Genomic DNA, 24,136 nt, shown 5'->3' with positions numbered 1-24,136 from the left:
GAATGATGAGATTCTATATGAGCCGGTGAATAATGCGTGCAGATTGAGGGGACTATTGGATTATGGGTTGGTTTACAGCAGCCGATGATACGGACAAATACGAGGGTCGTTTGAAAAGTCCGTGCAAAGATAAAAACTGCTTGATATTTTTTTAATAAATCTTTTTATTTTTCTACATAGTCTCCTTTTAGGCTTATACACTTCATCCAATGCTGCTCTAGTTTGTTAATCCCTTCCAAATAATAGGATTTTTCCATGTCTGTAAATGAGGCATTCGTTTCTGCAATCACCTCCTCGTTTGAATAAAATCTTTTCCCCGCCAGCCATTTTTTCACATTAGGGAACAAATAGTAGTCCGACGGAGCCAAGTCTGGAGAATAGGGGGTATGTGAAACGAGTTGGAACCCTATCTCCATCAGTTTTGTGGCCACAACTGTTGAGGCGTGAACTGGCGCATTGTCGTGGTGGAAGAGGACTTTTTTGTGGGCCAATCGTGGACGCTTCTCTAGCAACTCGGTTTTCAAACGATCCAATAACGATGAATAATATTAGCCTATAATGGTTTTACCCTTTGCCAGATAGTCGATGAAGATTATTCCTTGCGAATCCCAAAAGACAGTCGCCATAACCTTCCCGGCCGAAGGAATTGTCTTCGCCTTTTTCGGAGCAGATTCTCCCTTGGTAACCCATTGTTTAGACTGTTCTTTGGTCTTACGAGTATAGTGATGTATCCATGTTTCATCTACAGTGATGAAACAACGCTTAAATTCTTGCGGATTTTGCTGGAACAGCTGCAAACCATTCTTGCAATACTTCACACGATCTCGTTTTTGGTCAATCGTGAGAAATCGCGGTACCCATCTGGCGGATAGCTTTTTCATGTCCAAATGTTGGTGCAAAATATTATGTACCCGTTCGCTTGAGATGCCTACATTACTAGCAATCTCACGCACCTTCACTCTTCTGTCAGCCATCACCGTATCATGGATTTTATCAATGATTTCTGAAGTGGTAACCTCAACAGGGTGTCCAGAACGTTCAGCGTCTTTTGTGCTCATATGGTCACTCCGAAAATTTTGAAACCACTTATAAACCATTCTAATCAAAGGTGCACAATCACCATAATGTTTATCAAGCTTCTGTTTAATCTCCTGAGGCGTTTTGCCTTTGAAAAAGTAATGTTTAATGAATACACGAAATTCTTTTTCGTCCATTTTTTTTACAACCACTCGATTTCTTTGATTGAAATGAATGTAAAACGCAAAGTAATTGGCCGATCTGGTTGAAACTTGGTGTGTGTTATATCCAAGATATACCACTAACTAAAAATAACCTTGATACGCACTAGTAGCGCCATCTCTCTGACTTTGCACGGACTTTTCAAACGACCCTCGTAGCAGATATGAACGTCAACTCGATCCTTCTGGTTCGCTCGTTATGACGAGCATGGCTAGGAAAATAGCCAGGGTCGTGAGCTCAGCAGCTCGAGGAACTGCCTCGAGGCTGCTGCAACCTCAAGAATCAGTTCTTGGAAAACGTCGTACAGCTCGGAACTCGTACGAGGGCGAATCTGAGGCTGTCAAGTAACCCACGAGCGAAGCGAGAGAAGAGACGGAGAAAGCGCGCGGAAATTTCCTTTTAGACCTTGGAGGTTACGCCTATGCTATGTTATCAGAAGGAGAAAATCCGGAAAAAAGGGATCGCTGAGCAGAAAACGGGAAAAGCGTAGGTTGTCCTCGTCAGGTACACGAGTACTGAAACGATTTAAACTTGATTGTTAGCTAAATATTTGTTAATATTTTAATAAAGTTGAATTGCATTTCAATCTAAGTGTTATTATTCCTTCTATCCTCGTCCGTAACAATTATAATCCGAAATAATCACCAAGTTATAAAAGCAGGCAAGCACAAACAATTGCAGGTCTAACATAATCAGCATATATCGATATCTATTAAAAGTCGGCTGATAGAGTTAAAAAAAATAATTTTTTTCTTGGATATACCATTTATGCCGATTGTATGATGTGTTTTAGGGACGTCCTATAAGTATTTTACATCTGTGAATAATTTAGTGAGCTAAATCGTAAAGCAGCACAAGGTGACCAATCTTGACGTTGTCGTGTGCAGTGCGCCATTTGCCTCTCTCTTGCAGTTGCAGAATATACTCACTCGACCAACGTTTCTAGAATTGGTCATGGAGCCGCTGCTGGAGTTGATAACGGTTGATGTGGAAGCTTAGTAATTAGAAAAGTGTAATAATATATCAATAAATCTCATATGCGATTGTTAAATTCGGAAGAGCGAGAGTGCGTGATATACAAATAAAATAGCAGGGACTAAGTTTTATCAGAAAATTTAATACTGAATAGTTATATATATATTTTTATTTCGTATTTTGCTTACGTTATTATTATAATGACGCTTCAAGTTCCGCAGTTGATGAAGTTGGCGACATTCGAGAGGAAGTAGCGCTTCCTCTACTAAGGCAGCAGGCAGTCCTATCCTTATGTTGGTCTTGTGTGCGTCGCCGGTTTCTTCAAGCACTAGAGGACGGAGGTACATGTCTGCACAGTCGCACGCAAGCACATATATAATACCACACAAGTTCTTCGTACTGCACACGTAGTTATCGTCTATATTCGATGGATATTACGGCGCGACCGAACTGCAATACTTAGCGAATAGCGAAAGGAGTTTAAAAACAGATGAATCTTAATGCGAGACGTCCTGCTCGATTTCTGAATGGAACAGTCCGCATTACCTAGTTTCCCTTAACAGGAAAACTCGCCAAGCGCATCCCTACTCCTTTAGACTCTTAGCGAAGGTCGATGATATTTTAGCTGACCCACGCGTAGCAAAGTCTACTCAGATTTCCTTCGCTAATAACGCTGTCAGCACTACATATAATTTATAATGCTCACTAAACTGACGCGTCTCAAGCAACGAGCCTAATTCCCGACAAAGGGGATGAAATGCGTGTTCCACACATCACAATGACGAACATCTGGCTATCACATGTCCAGTTGGGCATACGTTTTGTCTATCCTACCCAAAAAAAGAGAAAGCGTGTACCGTCTTGCGCGGCCAGACGGGTAACACGTGGAGTAAACACGAGCTAAGTTTACCAATTCCAAGGAGCGCAATAAGAGAGAACAATCCGTGAATGCCAAACTTGAAAAGACTTATTTTTGCAAAAGATAATAACATTTTTTGTTTTTTTCCATAAAATGTAGAATATATCATTTTCTGTGAGTAGATGTATTACTTCAAAAATCTTAAGACAGCGTAGAGTGATTGAAAACAAAAAGAACAAAATTTTATTAACTCTTTTCGGTGTTATTTAATTCCCCTTAAAAATTATTTCTCGGAGTAAGTAAACTAAAATATGTGATTTAATAATTTTCCTACAAGATAGAAAATTTTAGAAAATTTCTTTGAAATTTAGGAACATTGCAGTATTTACCTCTTCATAATGATACAAAGAGTATGTAAATAAATTTTCAACTAAGCCGGTCCCAAAGTCAGTGAAATAAACTACTTTGAATACATTAGCACCATCCTTTAATAGAAAGTAATTTATGGTTTTCTTTCTTTAAGATTTGACTTGTAACATGAATTACCCTACATTGTCTGAAGATTTCTCGAAGTGATATATCTACTTACAGAAAATGATAGTACCACGATTTATAAAAAAAAATTATTTTATAATCCTTTGCAAAAATAAGTATTTTAAAATATGATGTTCATGAACATAAAAAAACTCGTAAAAGGCCCATAAAACACATCCGTACGGTCGACAAAGGCAATCCCTAAATTAAGTTATTTTTTTTAACTTTTAACAGCCAAATGTTTATAGAAATCAACATATTTAGAAGTCTTTAAAAAGCTGTTGGGGCTTTCACCAATCCATACATCATAATACAATGGTGTATAAACCATATCCAGACATAATGAATGCTGTGATTTCTTGACTTTCTTCCGCCAGAGAGATTTGATAATATGCCTTTTTCAAATCGATAGTACTAATGTACGAGTATATTGGTGTGACTAGAGCACGCGTTGCGCTTGTTCTCGTCGGAATTTTCCCAAGTCCCCTCTCTCTCGGCAAGGCACGATGACCAGCGTTAGGCGCATTTAAGAATGCGTCTAATGCATGGTCTCTGTTTCAGCTGATGGAGATTGCTGAGCGGGGCTGAGCAGGCCCGAAGCGGCTACCTTGGCGACAGAGAGAGTATAGAGATGTTAGAGAGAGAGAGAGAGAGAAAGAAATAGTCGGGGGCGTGTGTGCCCTACGCAAGATTAGGCAAGCGCGCGTTTAGAACCAATTAGCGCGTTGGTCGCGCGCCACCTAATAAATAGGTCAAGTGGGGAGAGAAAAGAACGACGGAAGAAGCTGTAGATCGCGAGGAAAAACGAGCAACACAGATGGTAGTAAGTCAAGAGCAGAGTCAGTAAAAAGGTTCCCAGTCGAGCAGACGGTCAGCAGTGCAAAGTGCAGCTGAGGACAAAAGGGGTCAGCCGAACGCACACACCACCAAAATAGAGGATGACCGAGAGGACAGAGGACGACTTGCTCCAGCAGGTTCTACTCGAGACGCTACTGGGAAGCCAGCAGGACTTGTCCAGCGACGACCTGCAACACCATGCGCAGGGCGCAGCCAAGACTCCCGCTCCAGCATCCAAGGTCTAGTTTACAATTTAATCTCTCTCTCTTTCTCTCTCTCTTCATCACCGGCACTGCGTGTAATTTTAATATTAGGAGAGTAGCAAGGCGGGCAGTAAATCGCGCAAAAGAAATCGTCCAGGTGATTTTTCGCCGGGCGACTTTCTCTTTTAGTTAAAAAGCTTAAGTCGGTTCGTCGTCAAGGCGGTCATCTGCCGGGCGACTTGCGTTGTGTTTTCTATAGATTTGTAGGCGCGATAAGTTAGTTAATTTGTTCTTTTTGTAATAGGTGTTAAGAACGTCGTTGTGTTTATTAGGTTAAGTGTATGTGTAATGCGGTGTATCATTACGCCGCTTGTTAATGTGCGGTAATTGCGAAATTTAATAATGCGAAATATAATATAATTAATAGTTCATACTCTCGTGGTCTTGTCGCGTTAATGAGTAAGAATTCGTTTCTTTTCAAATTTACTCTAATTGTCAATATGAAATAAATCGATAAATCAAATATATGCAAATATAAGTAAAGTTTCAAGAGAAGTCAGAGTCTACCCTAGTTTCTTATGGTGCGAATTGTCCCATAAGCAGAGCTAAAGTCTTTCTTATAAAGGATATAATTCAGCTCAAGTTTCTTATAGCGCGAAATGTTCTATAAGTTGAGCATGAATTATAGGAAAGGGAAGGTTTTCCTCAATTAATTACAATAAGTGAAAGAACTTAGGTATTAGCCAAGTTTATTCAATCTTATGCGCTCATTTTGCAAGGCTAGGAGTGAATACCAGCCTGTGCAATAATGAGCGTATTTATACATAGATTTTCCCGCCTATTTTTGCAGGAGAGTTCTCTTCGAGAAGTTTTCGGATCTTCGAGAAATATTCGCAAATTTTGATAAATGAATTTGCTTAAATTACAAGCAAATAAACATTAATACTAAAGTTTCAATACATGTAAGCTTTACAAATTTAGTTATTGATCATTTTAGTATGATTTACAATTATCGCAAATAGTATCGTCAAAAGTTATTAACTAATAAAGTTAATTAATGCATTATTACAATATTTACAATAGAACAATATTAAATTTTTACATAACTTTGTCGTTTATTAATTTTATAAGTAATTTCTAGAAAGAATTACTCAAATTAGTTTATGACATTTGAATTATAAGAAATTATCATATTTGTAACGGTTTTTTCTAAAATCTTATAATGTAATTACTAGATTAATTAATTAAGATTAATAAATTATAAAGCAGTCATTATTACGTACAAAATTAACGCTTTCGATCTATTCAACTTTATGTTTAAATAAATTATTAATTATTTATTTGTTAATAACAGTAATAATTAATCTGTTATCAATGAAACCAATTCTTACTCATGTTTCTAAGATATTCATCATAAATTTAGAGTATTCGCATTATTCTGATAATTAATATTTACAATGTACTAAACAAATTAACTTTGCATATTAAAATTCATTATTATTTAATAATTAAACGCAATTCGAATATTATAATCTAAATCTATGTACTAAAATCTACATAAGAAATGCTTTGTTTTATCAAAATTACTCTTAATTAATATATTTTATTCAAATAACAAAAACTATTACATCTATATCTATCAGTCTGTGACGTCACGCTCCTTATATGGTCATGAAATTAGACTCTTGTACTAAGACAATGAAATAATAGGTGAGGTGGCGCCGTTTAATATGCTAATGGATGTAAACAGATAGATGAGTTTAACGGGTTGCAGTGATTCAGTGAAATAATAAACTAGCTCATAGACAGAACCGTTATAAGCTTAAAAGAAATTGGATTCTGAGAAACTAAATAATAAAGACAATGTAATCGTTGAAACGAGTGAGATTGAAGGCATTGATGAAAATCAAGAAAAGAATCTCAATGACAGTGGATTTGCAGAGATGATTAAGTCAAGACACGTGAATAATGGTGATAAGCTAAATGAATCAAAAGATGCATGTGTAAATGCCGTCGTATGTTACGATGGTTCTTGGCTCACCCGAGGTCACAAATCTAAGCATCGTTTCGGGTGTGCTATTGATTTATTGCCAGGGTTTGTGTTGGATTTTGAAGTGGTATCAAAATTCTGTCAGACGTGTACTCGAGTCATAAAAAAACTAGGTGAAGATGCACCAGAGTTCTTTTTTTGGTTTGAAGGACACGCTAAAGAATGCCCAATAAATCACTCAGGATCCTCTAGAGCTATGGAGACGTCGGCGGCTGAGATTATATGGAGACGTTCGTTTGATTATGGTTTCCGACTGCCGACAATGCTTTCAGATGGAGATGCTAAAACCTTCAATCACCTCTTCAATCTAAATATTTATGGTCGTGAATATCCACTTACAATATAAGAATGCATCAACCATGTAGGAAAAAGGTAAAATACACTTTTATATACACAAGTAATAATTCATAATAATTTATGTATAATTATCATTAACTTATTTTATTTTATACAGGATATACAACGGTATTACAACAATTGTAAAGGAAGAGAAATCTCGTAAAATCACTTTGGGCGGAAGAAATCACGGTCAGTTGAAGGAAACAACTATCAAAAAGCTTGCAGGGTATTAGAAGAAAGCTATATACAGGAATAAAGGTAACGTTCAGGTAAAAAAAAGTTTACTCTATTATTTATAAACATGATGGTATTGTACGAAAAAGTATTGTAAATCACATAAATTCATCCTAATAAAAACAGGCTATGAAGAATGCAATCTACGCTTCGATATACCATGCTGTTTCTTCAGATATAAATCCTCAACATTCAAAGTGCCCTAAAGGTTCTTTATCTTGGTGTTTTTACCAATCTGCACTAGCAAAAAACAAGCAACCGTGTCCTCACAAAGATAATGTAAAGACGCCACTGAATGATTTATGCTTTGAAAAAGTTCTTCCTCTGTATGAACGAGTAACTGACGAGGCTTTGCTTATCCGGTCTCCTCATTGTCTGACGTAGAATGCTAATGAAAGTTTGCACAGCGTAATCTGGAATAAGTCTCCAAACGAGGTATTTGTATCGAAAGCACGAGTAACATTTGCAGCTTCTATAGCCATTAGTGAGTATAATTTGGCAGTAAAAAAAAACGTCACGGAACTTCTGAAAGAATTAGGATCGCCTATTGGACAAGACACACTGTCGATAGCGCAAAGTTTAGACAACCGCAAGCTCAAGATAGGTGTGTTGAAAAAAAAATGAAAAATATAAAAGAGCTCGGAGAATTATAGATTTGGCTAAAAGTAGACAAGAAAAAAATCAGCTCGAGAACGAAGGTGTTATGTACTCTGCAGGAATGTTCTGATATATAGAGATTGCGACGGGGGAGAGGGAGGGGAAAAATAATAGACGGGTATTTTTCCGGTCTCGCACTGTCGCCAGCGGCGCGCAGTCAGCCGAGACAACGTATACAGCTTTATTTTTTTATTTCGTTGGGCGCCAGCTACCGTGCTCTCGCGTTAGGAGAGCAGGTAGCGCTGCAACGTTGGCTGGTTCTCGGCAAAGTCCTGCTGGTCGCTGTGAGGTCGGGTGGTTTCCCCGTTGCCTCCCTCCTCGTCGCCGTCGGTGTTCTTTGCGCGCGTGGCCGGCTATCACCTGTGAAGAATGAAGCGGGAGCGCGAAGTCCTAGGCGACGAATTCGTTCGAGTCTAAAGCGTATCGAGCGAAAAGGGGAAAGGGGGGCAACGGGTGGTTTACAAGGCCACCCACGGCTGCGGCTCGTTCGGCTAGCTAGAAGAAGTTCGGGGCATGGCGGCTCTTAACCCAGAAGCGGGTACATCGAGGGGGGGGGGGCGTCGCAGGGGCGCCCCGACTGACGGACTAGTGGTTTAGGGGATAGCTCCTTCCCTGGACTGGTGGCGTGGTAGCCGCGACGGCGGCTATCGGCTAGATGATAATCAGGGCAGTCGCGCACGCGCTTACCGATCTCAGACCGATCGCGAAAGCTACGGGGGATGAGGCGATCAAGTGGGTACAGTCAATAACAAGTCAGACTTAAAATAATTCAGGTTTATTTGGCAAAAGAAAACTTCCCAGGTCAACCCCAGTGATCTATCCCTCGCGATGGTCAGCCTGGTCTAGGTTACTGGGGGACGCGAGTGGCGTATTACGACGCGAAGTCGGTCTAGGCAGACAATAATTCAGTTGGATACTTCGGACTTCGGATACGATTACACGACGTCGGTCTGTTTACTCGCGGCGAAAATTCCAGTTCGTTCAAGGCAAATAAGTGAAGGAATTCGATCGGTCGCACGAAGGTTAGCTACTGTTCGCGGTGTTGACGGTACTTTGTAGCAACGATCGCGAGCAAAATAAAGTCGACAATGTATCCGAATTCTGCCGGTCGAACGAAGGTCTAGCACGACTCGTGTAATGTTTAGGTCGACTCGGAAAGGAATTCATAGACGCGCACTCTGAGGAAAACTCATTTCTCGGATGACAACAGTACGGCGACACGCAAAACGATGCTCAGAAGGTCGGTGGCAAAAACATGCGCAGCAACGGCAACGGGCGCGCGAAGGTCATACGGCATACCCGCGCGCGGACATTCGGCGATCATGCGACAATTTCAGATGCGGGACAAAGAAACGACGTGACAAAGAAAAGCTCGGAGACAACGGTAAACATGTTCGATCACGAGGCGTAATGCGCGCGAAGGTCATGCGGCACTCCCGTTCGGTAATTACGCGGCAACTTCGTCTTGCGGACAATGATAATACAACGGCTCGATAAAAGATTTTCGGAGGTCAGCAATAAATGAGCGCGAATGTTATTATATCGAACGCGCGAAGGTCGTACGGCACTCCCGTTCGGTAATTACGCGGCAATCTCGCGATCATCGGTCATACAAAGAAAATCAGTAGTAGAAAAAAAGGTACTTACTCCTGTTTGTTTTTCGGGCAATTACTATCGCGGCTACGGCCGCCAAGGCCGCTGTAGCAGCCGCTACTATTGTCGTATGCGTCTCCGTTATTGGTACTGTCGTTGCTTCTATTTTTCTATCGCTATTTTTCTCACTACTCTCACCGTTTTTCTCTGTACTCACTGCTCTCACTATCTTCTTTCTGTATTCGCTACTTTCACTATTTCCTCTACTACTCTCACTTTCTCACTATCTTCTTTCTATACTCGCTGCTTTCACTATTTCCTCTACCACTCTCACTTTTCCGCTATCTTCTTTCTATACTCGCTGCTTTCCTTATTTCCTCTACTACTCTCACTTTTCTCTGCTTTATCTATCTTCTCTGCTTGGGTACCGCGCAACAGCGAGGCTCGGCGGGACTACTCACCGTCGAGGCTTAACGGTTACTGGCGCGCCGTTTTTCGGCGACGCGCCGCTTCTCCTAACTTACTTCCCCTTCGTTATTGTCGATTGGCTGGCTTGTTGCTAAGCCGGGTCTCAGCGCCGTCTATATTAATGTTCTTTGCCCGCGCAATTTGTTTATTGGTCGGTCCTTCGCGCCTAATTTGCCTACTGGTCGCGAAGATAGCGTCGGTTTTCACTCATTAGTCCGACCACCCCTAAGCTGATAACGATTGGCCGGTCAACTAGCGTCGCTTGTCTATCCTCTTCTATCCACCGCTCGTTGGTCTTACCGATTCCCCTCGCTCGCTTCCGATCGGTCTAGCATCGGTGGTCTCGCTTGCTCTCACGCGCTCGGTCGCTCCTACTTCTAGTCTAGCTAGGCCTACCTTAACTAACGGGGGCTTGCGATCAGCTGATCGCGGCTGGAAACTTTAGGGGCTTCTAGCTTCCCGGGGGAGGGTCGGATCGGGTCGTGAGTGCGCGAGGGGTTGTACGCGAGCGTAATGGTCGTGCGAATCGGTCAGGGAGACTTCTAGAGGTCATAGTTCGCGAGATCCGGGAGTGCGTGGGTGGGTGTATGCGGTCGTGGCTGTTCTGCCGCATCGTGCCGGTAGTGTATAATTTTTCGTGTGATGACGCATCATCACAAGGTGTATTTTTAAATCAATTTGATATAAGGATATTTGAATAAGAATGATACATGAAAGATGTATGATATGGGGATTTTTGTAACAACTATTACAGATTATTATCAATATATTATTACGAATGCAATTTATTATTTGTTATACAAACAACATGACTCATTTATTTGAATTTTTTCTTTGAAGTAAATATAAATTTATTGTAAATACATATCACATTCATTATTCGGTGAATCGCCCACTTATCTCTGGCATCCGTATGCGATAACGCGACCGAGTGATAATTGAGGCAGCAGTGAAAATGGAACTAGTACCGTAGTTTTTCATATTTTGGGCTGAAAATTTTTTTACGGGATGCTAAAATGATTTGAAACAATACTACGAATGGATTAAGCTGTAGCTTCTATGGGTTAAGAATAATAAATAAACTTTTTTTCTTAAAAATTTTTTGAGCCCACCCTTGAATTTCTCTTAACATTTTGCATATAAAATAATATAAATTATTCCCTCCTCGATAAATTATCACTAGGTTAAAAATACACCTGCTGCTCCCCTTAACTGCTGAAGCTTGTCGTATTTTATAAATCTTTTTCGATTTGGTTAGCTAAATGAGTTAATAGACGTTAACATTTTTTATTTCTATAATGTTTGCTGTTCTAAGAGTAAACTTACCATTAAAATAATTAACAAATAATTAACAGCATAATACATCTGTACATGTAAAAAAATATAGCTTACTAGGAGAAATATTACTTTTGCTAAATTCAATCCAATATTAAAATAACCGGCAAATAAATGATCATTCATATTGAAAAACGAGCCATTATAGACGACTAATAACTTATAACGGGGATTTAGCCCGATTAGCCCCGTAAATATAAAAAAAAGAAATAACTAATGTTAAATGAGGAATGTCCGAGCGAAGTCTGGAGCCTCCTGGACTGTCCGTCTTCTCAGGTCCGGTGTTCGTCACGCCGGTGACAGGACAGCCGGATCCGCGCAGATTCGTAGTGTTGGCTGAAGAACGCAAAAGCCGAAGATTCGAAAGCGGGTGTAGGCGCGAAGGGGCGGAGCGTTTGAATAAGGCGTCGGGATACGATTAAATAAAAGAGACTCACGGTAAACAGTATTTTTAATCAGTAGAAGTTAACAAAAGTGGTCGGAAGGAGGGAGAGAGTACGCTGAGAGAACGGATAGAGAGAGAGTAAACCAACCAGCCGGTACTTACAATGACGGTGCTCGTCCTCTAGATACGCAAACGAGTCGTACAGTTTGCGTCAACGCACACGCACAAATTATCGAGCACCACGTGCACTCCACGGCTCGTTTCCTCCTGACGAAATCCTGCTCTACCAGTTACAACACGCGAGCGTAGATCCTCTACTGGGCCGGGCGACGTCGCAATTCTTCTCTGGATAAAGGCCCCAACTCCGAGATCAAAGAAGAGGGAAGCACCAGGTCACCACGAAGATGCGAGCAGGGAAAGTCGTTGAGACAAAGGAATCTTCCTGTCCGCTGACAAATCCGCACGATAGCAACTCTCTAGCGTGTTGCCTGCTCGGCTCTCGATTTTTTTCTGCTCTGCGTCTAGTCGATTAGTGCCCGCGGTCACTCGCTAAGGCGCGACTATGTCTCTCTCTCTCTCTCCGCGCCTCGCGGTCGCGCACGGAAGTATCCCTGCGTACTCGCATCTCTCTCTCTCTCTTACCTTATATTCGAACCGAAGGGTAATTACATATACAGATATTAATAATAAATGAATATAAACATAATAAATTCATAAATATATAGGATAAGTTCGGAGAAATATGTTATATTTACATATCATTACTAGGGAGAGAGAGATATAACGGGTTGGCAATCTCGCTCGTTATAAACTTTAAAATTGGTTTCATAAGGCATAAATTATTTATATATCTATTGTAACGAAGATATCTGGCCGATACCAATGAGGCTCCTAAATTATTTTAAGGAGAACTTCGAGAGGTGCGAACGCTTTTATGATTGAATAATGCGCCGGGCGTATGCACTAATCACTCGCAAAACTAAATTCAAGATAAAGAAGAAGTTGGATTGCAAATAACTATGATGCTCGCTTAAATCAAAGCATTTATTCATTAAACTACGACATTGTTACATATGGATAAAATCATAAAATTACATTTCTCTCGCCAAACAAAATATAAGTATTCCCACGCTACTAACAAAAGAAAAATAATTTATAAAATTATTTATTTGCGCGTGCGTAGGGAGAGATTGACGGCAATACTGCAGGGAAAATTTCCATTGAACGTCCAACACTTCGTGTCGACAACTAATAAACCTTGCATGGCTAGAATTTGGTTTTTCAAAATCCAAGATGGTGAATTCAAAATATCCGGATAAAAAATTTTTCAAATCATAAATTGGGTTCTAGAAATATGGATTTTGATAAAACAAAATTATGGATACAAATTCGCATTTAACAACCCCAAAGCTTCTCGAGTAAAATTTTTCACGCAAGAAAAGGTAATAGAAAAATATGTGTTTCCAAGGGTTAATGGATTTTCAAATTTTGAAAAATCCATAAATACATATATTTTAAAATACGATATCTTGGCGGAAAAAAAGTAACATGAGCCAACTTCACGATATTTAAAGTAAGAAAATTTGTACTTTAAGATGCTTTAAATAGTTTTCTGAGAAAAAATTTATTTAAGATGCTACGTAACCTAAAACATGTCAAAAAAAAGTATATTTTGCACTTTTAGGTTAGGATATCTCAAAAACCTAACGTGATGATACAATGCTGAGGCTAGATTTGGATTCAATTCACCAAAATTCTTCGGAAATTCTATAGCACGCTTGTGATACAAAATCTCGTATACATGTGTCATTAATTACACAGGTCTGAAAAATAAAAGACTTTTTCTCTAAGAATACTAGTAATGTATCCCAAAGAATTTCGATGCGCTGAAAATGAATCCGGCTTCGAGTGTAATTTTTGAGATATCCTAACCTAAAATTGTAAAAAACACATTTTTGGGTATTTTTGAGTTTTTATTACATCACGACAAATCTTTCTTCTATAGATAACTCATAACATCTAAAAGTACAACTTGTTCCCTTCCAAACCCACTTTTCAGATTTGGAACGGATTTGCAATGTCTTTTTTTTTCATTGAGATATTGCCAATTTAAATATTTTAGCGGTATCTTAACATCGTACAGTTCATTGTTTTATTTAAGCCGATGCCCCAGACCTTGCAGGTGACTTTGTAAGGATATATAAGTTTTTTTTTAATCGCTGATCATGAATCCGAGGTCCTTTGACCTCTATTACATCAAGTTTAAGATCATTTGAAGGTCAAATCGCTGTTAATCAAAAAAGAAATCCGAAAAATAATTATATATAAATTTTTTGGATCGATGAATTAGAATATTTCATTGGCTTTCCTTGACCCTAAAAAGTCATGTAGAGATGAATTAAAGGTCAGCTCAACGTTAATTTTGAAAAACCTTCAAGAAAAATATAAAACAAATTATATTAAAGTTTTTTGGATCTCCGATCACGAATTCGAGTTAGATTGACTTTTATCACGTCAATTTCAAGGTCATTCATAGGTCAGATTACTGTGAAACAAGAAAAACATATGAAAAAAGTTAAATGTATATATTTATTGAATCCTGGAATCCAAATATATCATTTGCTCTTATCCTTTGATTAATTCCACTTAAATACCTCCTGATTAACTCCTCCGTGTAGCTCATGCTTAATTCCTCTCTTAAGGAGTTAAGCATGAGACACAGACCTTTTCTGGATAGTTGAGAGCCTCAGCGTTTGGGCTGGCAATCGAGTGTAATATTCTTGGCAGTTCTTTTCTGGATAGTCAAGAGTTTCTTTTCATTCTTAGTTTTTCTTGTTATGTTCGATTTTTGTCTGAATATTTACTTTCCTACATAAGAAGTTTCCGGTCACTGTTTATTAACTTTAAGTTATCCAAATCAATTTCTATGTCTCATTGAGATTGTATGAATGATCCTATCAAATTCTGTAATATTGGCAGATTATATACTATCTTGAAGCAAAGTAGAACCATCAGAGATTCTATGAAAGATGCTTATATTTCGGTTATTCCATCGTGAATTATGACAGATCGTGGGTGCTAAATAAAATTTGTGATTCTTGTCGTTTAATATTAAAACGGTGGAATAAAAATGATTGTAGCTTACAAACATTTCTTTTCAGTTTCCCCACTATTTGGCGTGAGCCTCGCAGTCACGTGACTATTATTTTTGTTTGATTGACCTGACAGAATTTTATACTGAAAATAAGTTTTCTATATCACATCCTAATGTCTCTTTCGTTCCCAAGCCAGTTTTGCGGGAATCTTCTGACTGTGAAGATTCATTGCCTTTTGAGGAAAAAGCATTTTCTTCTGGATCGTCTGAGAACTCGGAGAAAATGAGGAACGTCAAGGAGGAAGAAGATGAACAAGCAGATAATAGTGTACATTCCGATACAGATGAATCTCCTCAATTATTCACGTAATCTCTTTAGAATAATCTGGTCAAAAATTTAGATCTGCCCAAGAATAAATCTTACCTTCTAGGTTTCAGGTTAAAACAGATAAATCTACTGTCTCCATGAAAAACTTTTTCTTGATATAGGAACAGAGAGCAAGAATATACATGGAATTCTTCGCAGAGAAAAATCAATTGGCCTACTAACCTAACGTGAATGACTTAATGATGAAATTAGGCTTAATCTATAACTTTCGTGAGTGGGTCTCATCATCGATTCTTCCAAAAGAATTTTAAAAGCTGTACTCCTTTACAATAGTAACGAATACTGAATGTTGCTCATGCAATGTTTTTAAAAGAGTCTTATAAGAATATGCAAGTAGTTTTAGAGAAAGTCTAATATGATCAACATAAATGGCTTGTATGCGATGATTTAAAAGTAATAACTTTACTTCTTTTACAGCAATTAGGATACATAAAATTTCCCTTTTATATTTGTTTGTGGGATAGTAGAGTTACTGCGGATCATCGACAAAAGTTTGATTTGCCTTTACGCAAGTATCTTAATCCAGAATCATTCAATGATCTAAAGAATTCGATTTGTAATCTAAAAAAGATACTTTTTCCTGCTATGCATATTAAATTAGGATTCATAAAGCAGTTCGTCAAAGCGCTCGATCAAAGTGAAAAATGTTTCAAGTATCTACTGGATAAATTCTCAAATTTGTCTAATGCAAAGTTAAAGGAAGGAATTTTTACAGGCTCTGTCATACGAAAAATCGAAATAACTGGAATCTACAAATACGAAAAAAGAGCGTACGGCATAGATCAATTTTAAGGCGATTGTAAAAGGATTTTTAGGCAATAAAAAAGTAGTAAACTATCACACAGTAGTTTAAAGTATGCTTATCAGTTACGAATAATTAGAGTACAACATGAGCTTCAAGATGCACTTCTTGAAGTCTGACTTAGATTCTTTCCCTGAAAATCTTGGAGACCTCAGCGAAGAGCAATACGATTGCAGTTATTCAGGGGATATGCAAGTGAAGTTAATTAGAGGGTATTTAGGAAGTAAGCGAGTGGAGTATATCAGGAATGGGAATGGAGTTAATCAAGTGGTAAGCGAGTGAAGATAATCAGAGGAATACGAGTGCAGTTATAAGGAAGATATGCGAGTATAGTTAAACAGTAATTTTACTGTTAAATGACTTTGAGTTAAACGTGACGAAGTTCAACCGACTTCAGAAATTCCAGAAATTGTTTTTGAAAAATACCTATAAATAAACGTTTAAAAATGTTTTATTTAATAATGTCATAAGGTGTCAATAAATTAATTTGTCAAAAATCATTTACTACAAAGATTATCGTTACTTTTACAAAATCGCGTATATTGTTGTATAAGCTGCGCCTTCAACATTCATGCCGTAGGTCACTGCCGCAACTTTTAATGTATAATAATTATTCATTTTTACTTATTCTTTAAATGATTTTTCTACAAATGCATATAAATTTTGCCAAACCTGGTAATATACTTGTAATTTTCCATACTTCCGATTACTTTTCCTTGAAATTAAACCAGAGTTGATAGATGCTTGTGGCAGCCAACATAAGTAGTCATTTTTTTCTTCCAGTTATTTTTCAAGTAAATTTCAAAGTCTTACAAATTCCTTTAGATATAGGATATAACTATTCCCTCAAATGACATTTCATAAGCTTAAATAAGTAAAATTACATACTGTAAGGTAGTTTTTTTTAAGAAGTACGGTCAAAATGTTATAGAATTTGATCAAAAAATAAATTATCCATTCTCACAATGACTGATTTTCAGATAGTTTTGTACTCGTACGAGTACCGTAATGATATTGAATATGCAACGAAATGACAGTTTCTTACAGAGAAAGGACCTTGTAGTCAATGACATCATTCAGGTATCTTATTTATACTTGAAATTTGTGTAACTGGTATCCCACGCCAAAGGGAAAACTTTAGTCGATATTCCCATGCATCTAACTTGACAGTTCTCACTATTGATCATAATTGTTATTAACAATGGGTTAACACAATTTTTATTAGCACTATAAAATTACAAAAAATTCGTAGAATAGCATAACGCTTTTCATTTTTCGATTTAAAGTATGGGGGTGCTGGCAATTTATTTCGCCAGCCTCTCGTTCAAATTATTAAAAACTTTTAACACGACTTACACATAATGTCATGTTTGCGTTACAAAATTGTATATAATTATTACAGAATTATGATACGGTCCTTTTTCCGATTCGTGATATGAGAGCGGGGATGGGGGAGTTAAGGACACGACATTGCTTCGATATTCAGTTATTAGATCGATCATTGAGTGAAATATCCTGTGATACAACATATTATCCTCGATTTTCTAATATACATAGAAATTGGACAAATATATTTGTTAATATATTTATCCAATTTCTCACGCACCATAGTACGTCTATTCCAATTTCAGCCATCGTGTACTATTCTGAAGGCTGAGGTGAAACTGGTATCTTCTCCAATTATAGATAAAGCGTCAAGTACTCGATGTAATGTTCCTTTTCGATGTTTAAAGGCAGCATAAGATCGCTCAATCTGGCTTTGTACCCTTTGATGTTAAATCTCCCAATCTGCCTTTGTGTCCTTTGATCTTAAAGAGATATATTAAAACTAGATGGTCAGTCATGACAGTATAATCATATTCTTCTATGTACGATCTTGGTTTACTTATTGTGTGCGTGATTGACAGTAGTTATTTTTCCGTAACTCGGTAGTTACTTTCTGTTTCTGTCAATGTTCAGCTTATAATACAACTGAGTGAGCCTCATCGTTAAATTTTGGTTCAAAATAGCTTCTATTGTAAAGTCGCTTGCATCTATTTGTACCGTAATTGATCGAGTAAAGTTTGGTCTAGCTAATACTAGGGCTTCAGTCAATGTTCGTTATGTTTTTCAAATTTTTGCTGCTGCTTCGATTCCCAATTGAACAGTTGGTGTTTTTTTAAGAATTTTTGCAATAGTATCTTTATTTCTGAGCACTTTTTAATCAATCTCGAGTACCATTTGACCACGCCTAGAAAGCTTTACTATCTTGAGTACCGGAAATTCAAAGACTTTTTTGCACGTTCGGGATTTGATCGTAGTACATCTTGATCTGATAAAAAGTCCTGATAATTCAGATGTTGTAATGCTTCAAATTATATTACTAATCAAACGCGTACAAATATTTTAATATATTTGTTCTTAACCTGCCTTTAAAGAGAATATGAACTCAGTCATATATCATCAATGAATTAATACTCGAAATAAAAAAATTAATTTTTATATAAACACGCGAATGTGATGATGATGATTGTGTGAATAATGAAAAGCAGCTAGCAGTTGGTCCAAAATAATATTTTGGAGCAATAACTAGTTACGGTGGACCGTATGACCAATTATTTTTACCCTTACCGCAGGAAAATAGACCACACAGCATCGGGGCATTAACAAACCATCATTCTCCCCCTTGTTGATTATACGAATATAATTATTTAATAATAATCTTACAAGGATACTGTCTCTCGTAAAGAAATAATTATCCGGAGATGATCCAAACTAAGATAAAGGGCAAGGTTCTGAACCAACAAACAGAGAAACAGAATTATTAAATAAAGACTGTTGCCAGTCATTTATTCAACGTCAATCCAACTGCCTACGTGATGCTCAGATCAATGCTCATCAAAATAATGCACGTCGGCCTATTTATACATAGTAGCGGAATGCGAAACTTACTCCACTACTTCAGTTACAAGTGTCTTTGTTTTCGTACATCGAGGATTCTAGAACGCCGTTTTGCCTGTGAACTCTTGCAATTTTCGATGTATTTCGCTTTAATATTTACTTCTGTTTTTATAAATCAATAGAATTTTATCAGTTTCGATACATCCAATTAGTTATTAAACGGAGTAGTCGTAGACTTACAATTATTTTATAGATATCTACTCATTTTCAATGACTTATACTTATACGAATAATGCAGCGAATATTATCAATCAACATCGATGAAAGTCAAACGTAGCTGTTTTTCAAGTTATTTGTATTATTTACAAATGTTCACGATAACTGCATGAATTTGTTTAATTACATTTCTTAGCGTTCATTGCTTTTTATTTCATATAATACGTATATCGGCTTAATAACTAGTTTTTTTGATAACTGTAATGTTAAACTGTTATCAACGTTCAAATTCTCTTTAATTGTAATTTTGGTAAATTATTATTAAGAATGTTATTCGTTTGGCTATTTACAAGCAACCAGTGTAATCATCAAGGATAAAGACAGACCGCTAACAATATCAGCTCTTTACTGTTCTCGAAACAAAACAATTACAAAAGAAAACTGGACTGACTTTTTATCAACTCCAAAATACAGAGGCAGAGTACTCTATGAAATACTATAAAAAAATAACTATATTCCGATATCCACTGGAGAACCAACATACTAGCCTACAAATATAAACAAGCTTCTGGATTTGATTGAATTTTTTATAGTAGAAGGTATAAACAAAAATTATTTTGAAGTATCACCGTGCTTAGATTTATCATCAGATCGTTCACCGTTACTAATTACTTTACACCTCTAAGTATTTAATGAAATAAACAATAACATAAAACTCGATTGGAAAAAATATGCTCTTTACACAGAGGAACGCATAACGTGCAACGTTTCTTTTAAAACAGCTATTAATATAGAAAGCAGCATCAACTCACTCAACGTAATCGTAACTAAAACTATTAACAAATGTTCTACTACAATAGAGAATAGTACGATAGAATACTATAATAGGAATAAAATACAGCAAATCACATCCACTAAAATAACCTAAAAAAACAAAAAAATGAGATTATTATAGAAAAGGTATCAAATAACTAGATCGAATCTAGACAAAATTATAATAAATAAAACAACCAAAGATCTAAAGAAAATGTTATATGAAGAAAAAAAAAACACAAATGCAGAATCTGATGTGCATTTGTGTTATTTAAGATCATTGAATCCTACAGAAGCAACAGATTATTCATTATGGAAAGCTACTAAACGACTTAAAAGACCAACTACATTTACACCTCTTATCAGAAAACCTGGTAGTAACTAGGCAAGATCGGACGAAGAAAAAGCTGAAACGTTCGCAAATCATCTTACAATTAGTACATTATTCAAGTCTCACCAAAGAATAATCGACGAAGAAGAAAAATCTCACTAGAAGGCTCTGACGTCCAAGACAGTACACCACTCAAATCGATTAAAATTAAGGAAAAATGATCAAAATGTTATCCCTAATTGCAATAAGATATTTAATAATTGTTTTTAATGCATGCTTGCGTCTCTGCTATTTTCCTTCCCAATGGAAAGTAGCAGAGATTGTTTTATTACCTAAACCCGGTAAAAACCCAGAACTGGTAACGTTATATAGATCGATTAGCCTTTTATCAGCACTTTCCAAAATCTTTAAAAAATTAATTCTAGCTAAAATTAACCCAATAATATTAAATAGAAAACTTATCCCTGATCATCATTGGTTTCAGGAGTAACCATTCCACGATTGAGCAAATAAATAGAATAGTATCTGTTGCGAGGAAATTCATCGAAGATAAACAATACTTTACTGGTATACTCCTGGATATTTCCCAGGCTACTAACAAAGTTTGGTATAAAGGGCTATTACACACGCTCAAGAAATATTTTCCTCAGCTCCACTACGAATTATTACAATCTTATCTACACAATAAAGTCTATCAAGCTAAAATAAATAAAAATTTATTACCTTTAAAATTGATTTAACTCCTGGAGAATAATAGTAAATGAAAGCAAATCGATACATATAACATTAACACTTCAAAAAGATACCTGTTGTAGTAGATTAAGCGAGAAATATATTTCGCAAAGTAATCAAGTAAATTATCTAGATATTCACCTAGACCGAAGAGTTACATGGAAAGAACATATATTCACTAAACGTTAACAGTTGAGTCAAAAATAGAGGAAAATATCCTGGGTCATCGGAACAAAATCGAAGCTGTCAATTAAAAGCAAACTGCTGCTATATGAAGCTGTACTTAAACCAATCTGGACATATAGCATTCAACTGTGGGTACTGCTTCTAACTCTAATTTAGAAAACCTAGTAAGATTTCAATCGAAAGCCCTACGCAATATAGTACGGGCCCCGTGGTTCATACCGAATGAAATTATCCAAAATGATTTATAGATACCTACCGTCAAAGAAGAAATTAAAAATTTCTACTCAAAATATAACTCTAGACTTTAAAACCACCCAAATAAACTTATTAAAAATCTTCTCTAGGCATCCATTGTCAAGACCAGACTGAAAAATCATAAGCTTATGAACGTACAAGTAAATTAACATAATCATTTCAATCATACTGTAAAACAAAGACATTATACTTGCTGTAGTATACTGCTGTTTATTATATAAATATATGTCTAATAACAACAAAATTTGCTTATTGTCTTTATACGTGAGACAGATTTTAAGATTGTAAATAGACTTGGAGTAATAATAATAAAAAAAAATTCCTTCAATGCTAACAGAACGTAGTGAAAATACATAAGTGGCAGCGGACTTTAGATACATAGGTGGGAGCAGAGTGCTTTCACAAAATTCATACTCATAGGTGTGCATCGGGTACGCTGCTATGCACAATTTGTCAGTTTTGGTTTGTAGGAACACGTATTTGTGAGTTCTGTGAGTCGATCCTTTCCCAGTCTGTGGAAAGTTGCGAATTGTGCAATCTTTTGTGAGAAAGCTTATTTTAAGCTTTCTTATAAAATGTTTTTCCGCTGATATCTCATTGTCTAGTGTCTCTGATAACTTGGGATATAACACTTACAGGTCTACAATTTAGAATAAATAAATTGAAAATAAATCCTTTGCACGTTAAAAAATGTTAAAACTATCCAAAACTGGAAATTAGAGAAACTGTGGTAAAAAGTATATTTTATATAATTTTTAGAAAATCTTTACAGACGTCATTTTATATGTAAAGGAGTTCGGCCAATAAACTGCGAATTGATCATACCTGTGGTCGTCTGAACAAATTATTCAAAAGGGATAGGCGAGGTCTGTCCCAAAAGTATCCGACCTACCTCAATTTCTCGTCGCTTGACTTAATCTTCGTCATGCGGGTGGGAAGGGAGGGTGGCATTCTTCCAAGTAGTCCCTATTTGATTGGATAAGGCGCTCATATTGACGTTACCGCTTATTAAAGCACTTTTGAAAGTCACACTTCTGAACGGCCTTTAGTGTATTCGTCACATTAATTTCAACAGTCTCTTTATCGTCAGACCAATGTTAAGCCATTTTAAATGGCATTTTCAATCGAGGAAACAGCCAAACGTCACAGGGAGCTATTTCAGGTCTGTATTGGAGGCTGACTGACCTACGCAACACTGTGTTTTAATAAATACTGATGCATAAGATTTGATGAGTGCACTGGAGCATTTTCGTCATGAAGAAGCCAGTCACTGGTTTCTCAAAGTTATGATTGTTTTCTCCTAATGGCATCACGCAATATTTACAAAACTTCAACGTAGTACTCTTTGTTGATTATCTGGCTTGTAGGAGCATATTCCTGGTGCATAATGCTCTTATAATCGAAAAAAAACAATTAACATTGACTTGATATTGCTTCGACTTTAACGGGCTTTTTACAGCCGAGGTTCTGATGGAAGTTTTCACTGTGAAGATTGTTAAAGGCCTTTTGCAACATTACATTAGTTCCGACACAACTTTCACCAAAATTAAAGCAAAATTTTATGCAAATTCGCTGTTCGGTTCGGCCTGCCATTTTTAGCAATAACTTCGATTATGAAGTGAAAGTATTTCGGTCGTTACTATTGTACGAATTAGCTATTTGAGAATATATCTGGGAATAACCAGTTGTATGTTAATTTAACCTCGTAACGTAAATTAGTTACTGATTATGAATTAAATAAATATTCTCACAATTCACTCTTTAAATATTTCCTCCAATGCGTATCCATTGTGAAAAATTAAAAATTCGAAATAAAAATTGATAATTTACATAAATTAGAATGAAATCACTCAGTTTCACTTCCGATTATAAATGAATAGTATTTCTATTACTGCTCATATTAATGTAAAAATATTATTATTCAGGTGCTCAAACTACTATCATGTCATCAATTTGCGCAGAAAGATGTAATATAATGAGATTAGTGGATTCACGTTGGTCAGGCGTTGCTAAAGGAGTTGGGATTCAACGCATAATAGGACGCATCCACATGGTTGAAATTCAAATAGGATGTGATCATTTAACGACATCTTTCAGTGTACTTGAAGAGCAACCAATGGATATGTTATTAGGTTTAGATATGTTGAAACGTCATCAATGCTGTATTGATTTGAAAAAAAATGTTTTGATCATTGGGACAACTGGAATGGAGACTCCTTTTTTAACAGAGGGTTTGTAATTATTTTTATTAAAAATTTTTATTTATCATAGAAATTATTTTTGTTAAGTTTACACTGTAATGCTGTGCATTACAAGACTAATGTTCTGGAATTTACACATCTTGCAACACTCTATAAAAATCGCCGTTGTCCTACCACGCCTTGTAGCTGGCCGAGTAATATTTGACAGACTGTAATTTAGCCGGAACATCTTTTCTTTTGTTTATTCCTCTACCTACGTCCAAGGACACAACGGGACAAAGAAAAGTCGCGATTAGACGGCAATCGATCGATAGAAGGAGCAGTTGACACAAAAAAGGAACGCATGCCAGTAGTTGGAGCTATGGGGATCTTGGTCTACTTACCATGCGGGTGTTATCCCACTTATCTGTGGGTCCCATGCTTTGTTATCGGCAGTTGTTTATCGACAATCAACTAGCTTGGCTGACATTGCTTCTTACCGACTCTTGTGTATCGACATGCAGGCCCCCGCCTCATGCCCCATGGCCCAT

The 24,136-nt window shown here is 36.9% G+C and overlaps 1 protein-coding gene across 3 annotated transcripts in view; it reads left to right on the top strand.

Moving 5' to 3' along the window:
* The window catches only part of LOC131672505 (protein DDI1 homolog 2), a 659,212-nt gene that overhangs the window by 403,730 nt on the left and 231,346 nt on the right, over positions 1-24,136 (top strand). For 2 of the 3 annotated variants that reach the window (XM_058949779.1, XM_058949771.1), the window contains one exon: positions 23,331-23,636. The exons of the other annotated variant lie outside the window; for it this stretch is intronic. In XM_058949779.1, the coding sequence (XP_058805762.1) occupies positions 23,331-23,636 (306 nt within the window). The remainder of the gene's footprint in view (positions 1-23,330; positions 23,637-24,136) is intronic. 3 annotated transcript variants of the gene reach the window in all.

This window comes from Phymastichus coffea, unplaced genomic scaffold (genome assembly GCF_024137745.1).
Source record: "Phymastichus coffea isolate CEN01 unplaced genomic scaffold, Cenicafe_Pcof_1.1 PCOF00012, whole genome shotgun sequence".
Classification (NCBI taxonomy): Eukaryota; Metazoa; Arthropoda; class Insecta; order Hymenoptera; family Eulophidae; genus Phymastichus; species Phymastichus coffea.
The sequence above is the reverse complement of the archived record's forward strand: the minus strand, read 5'-3'. Positions and strand labels throughout refer to the sequence as shown.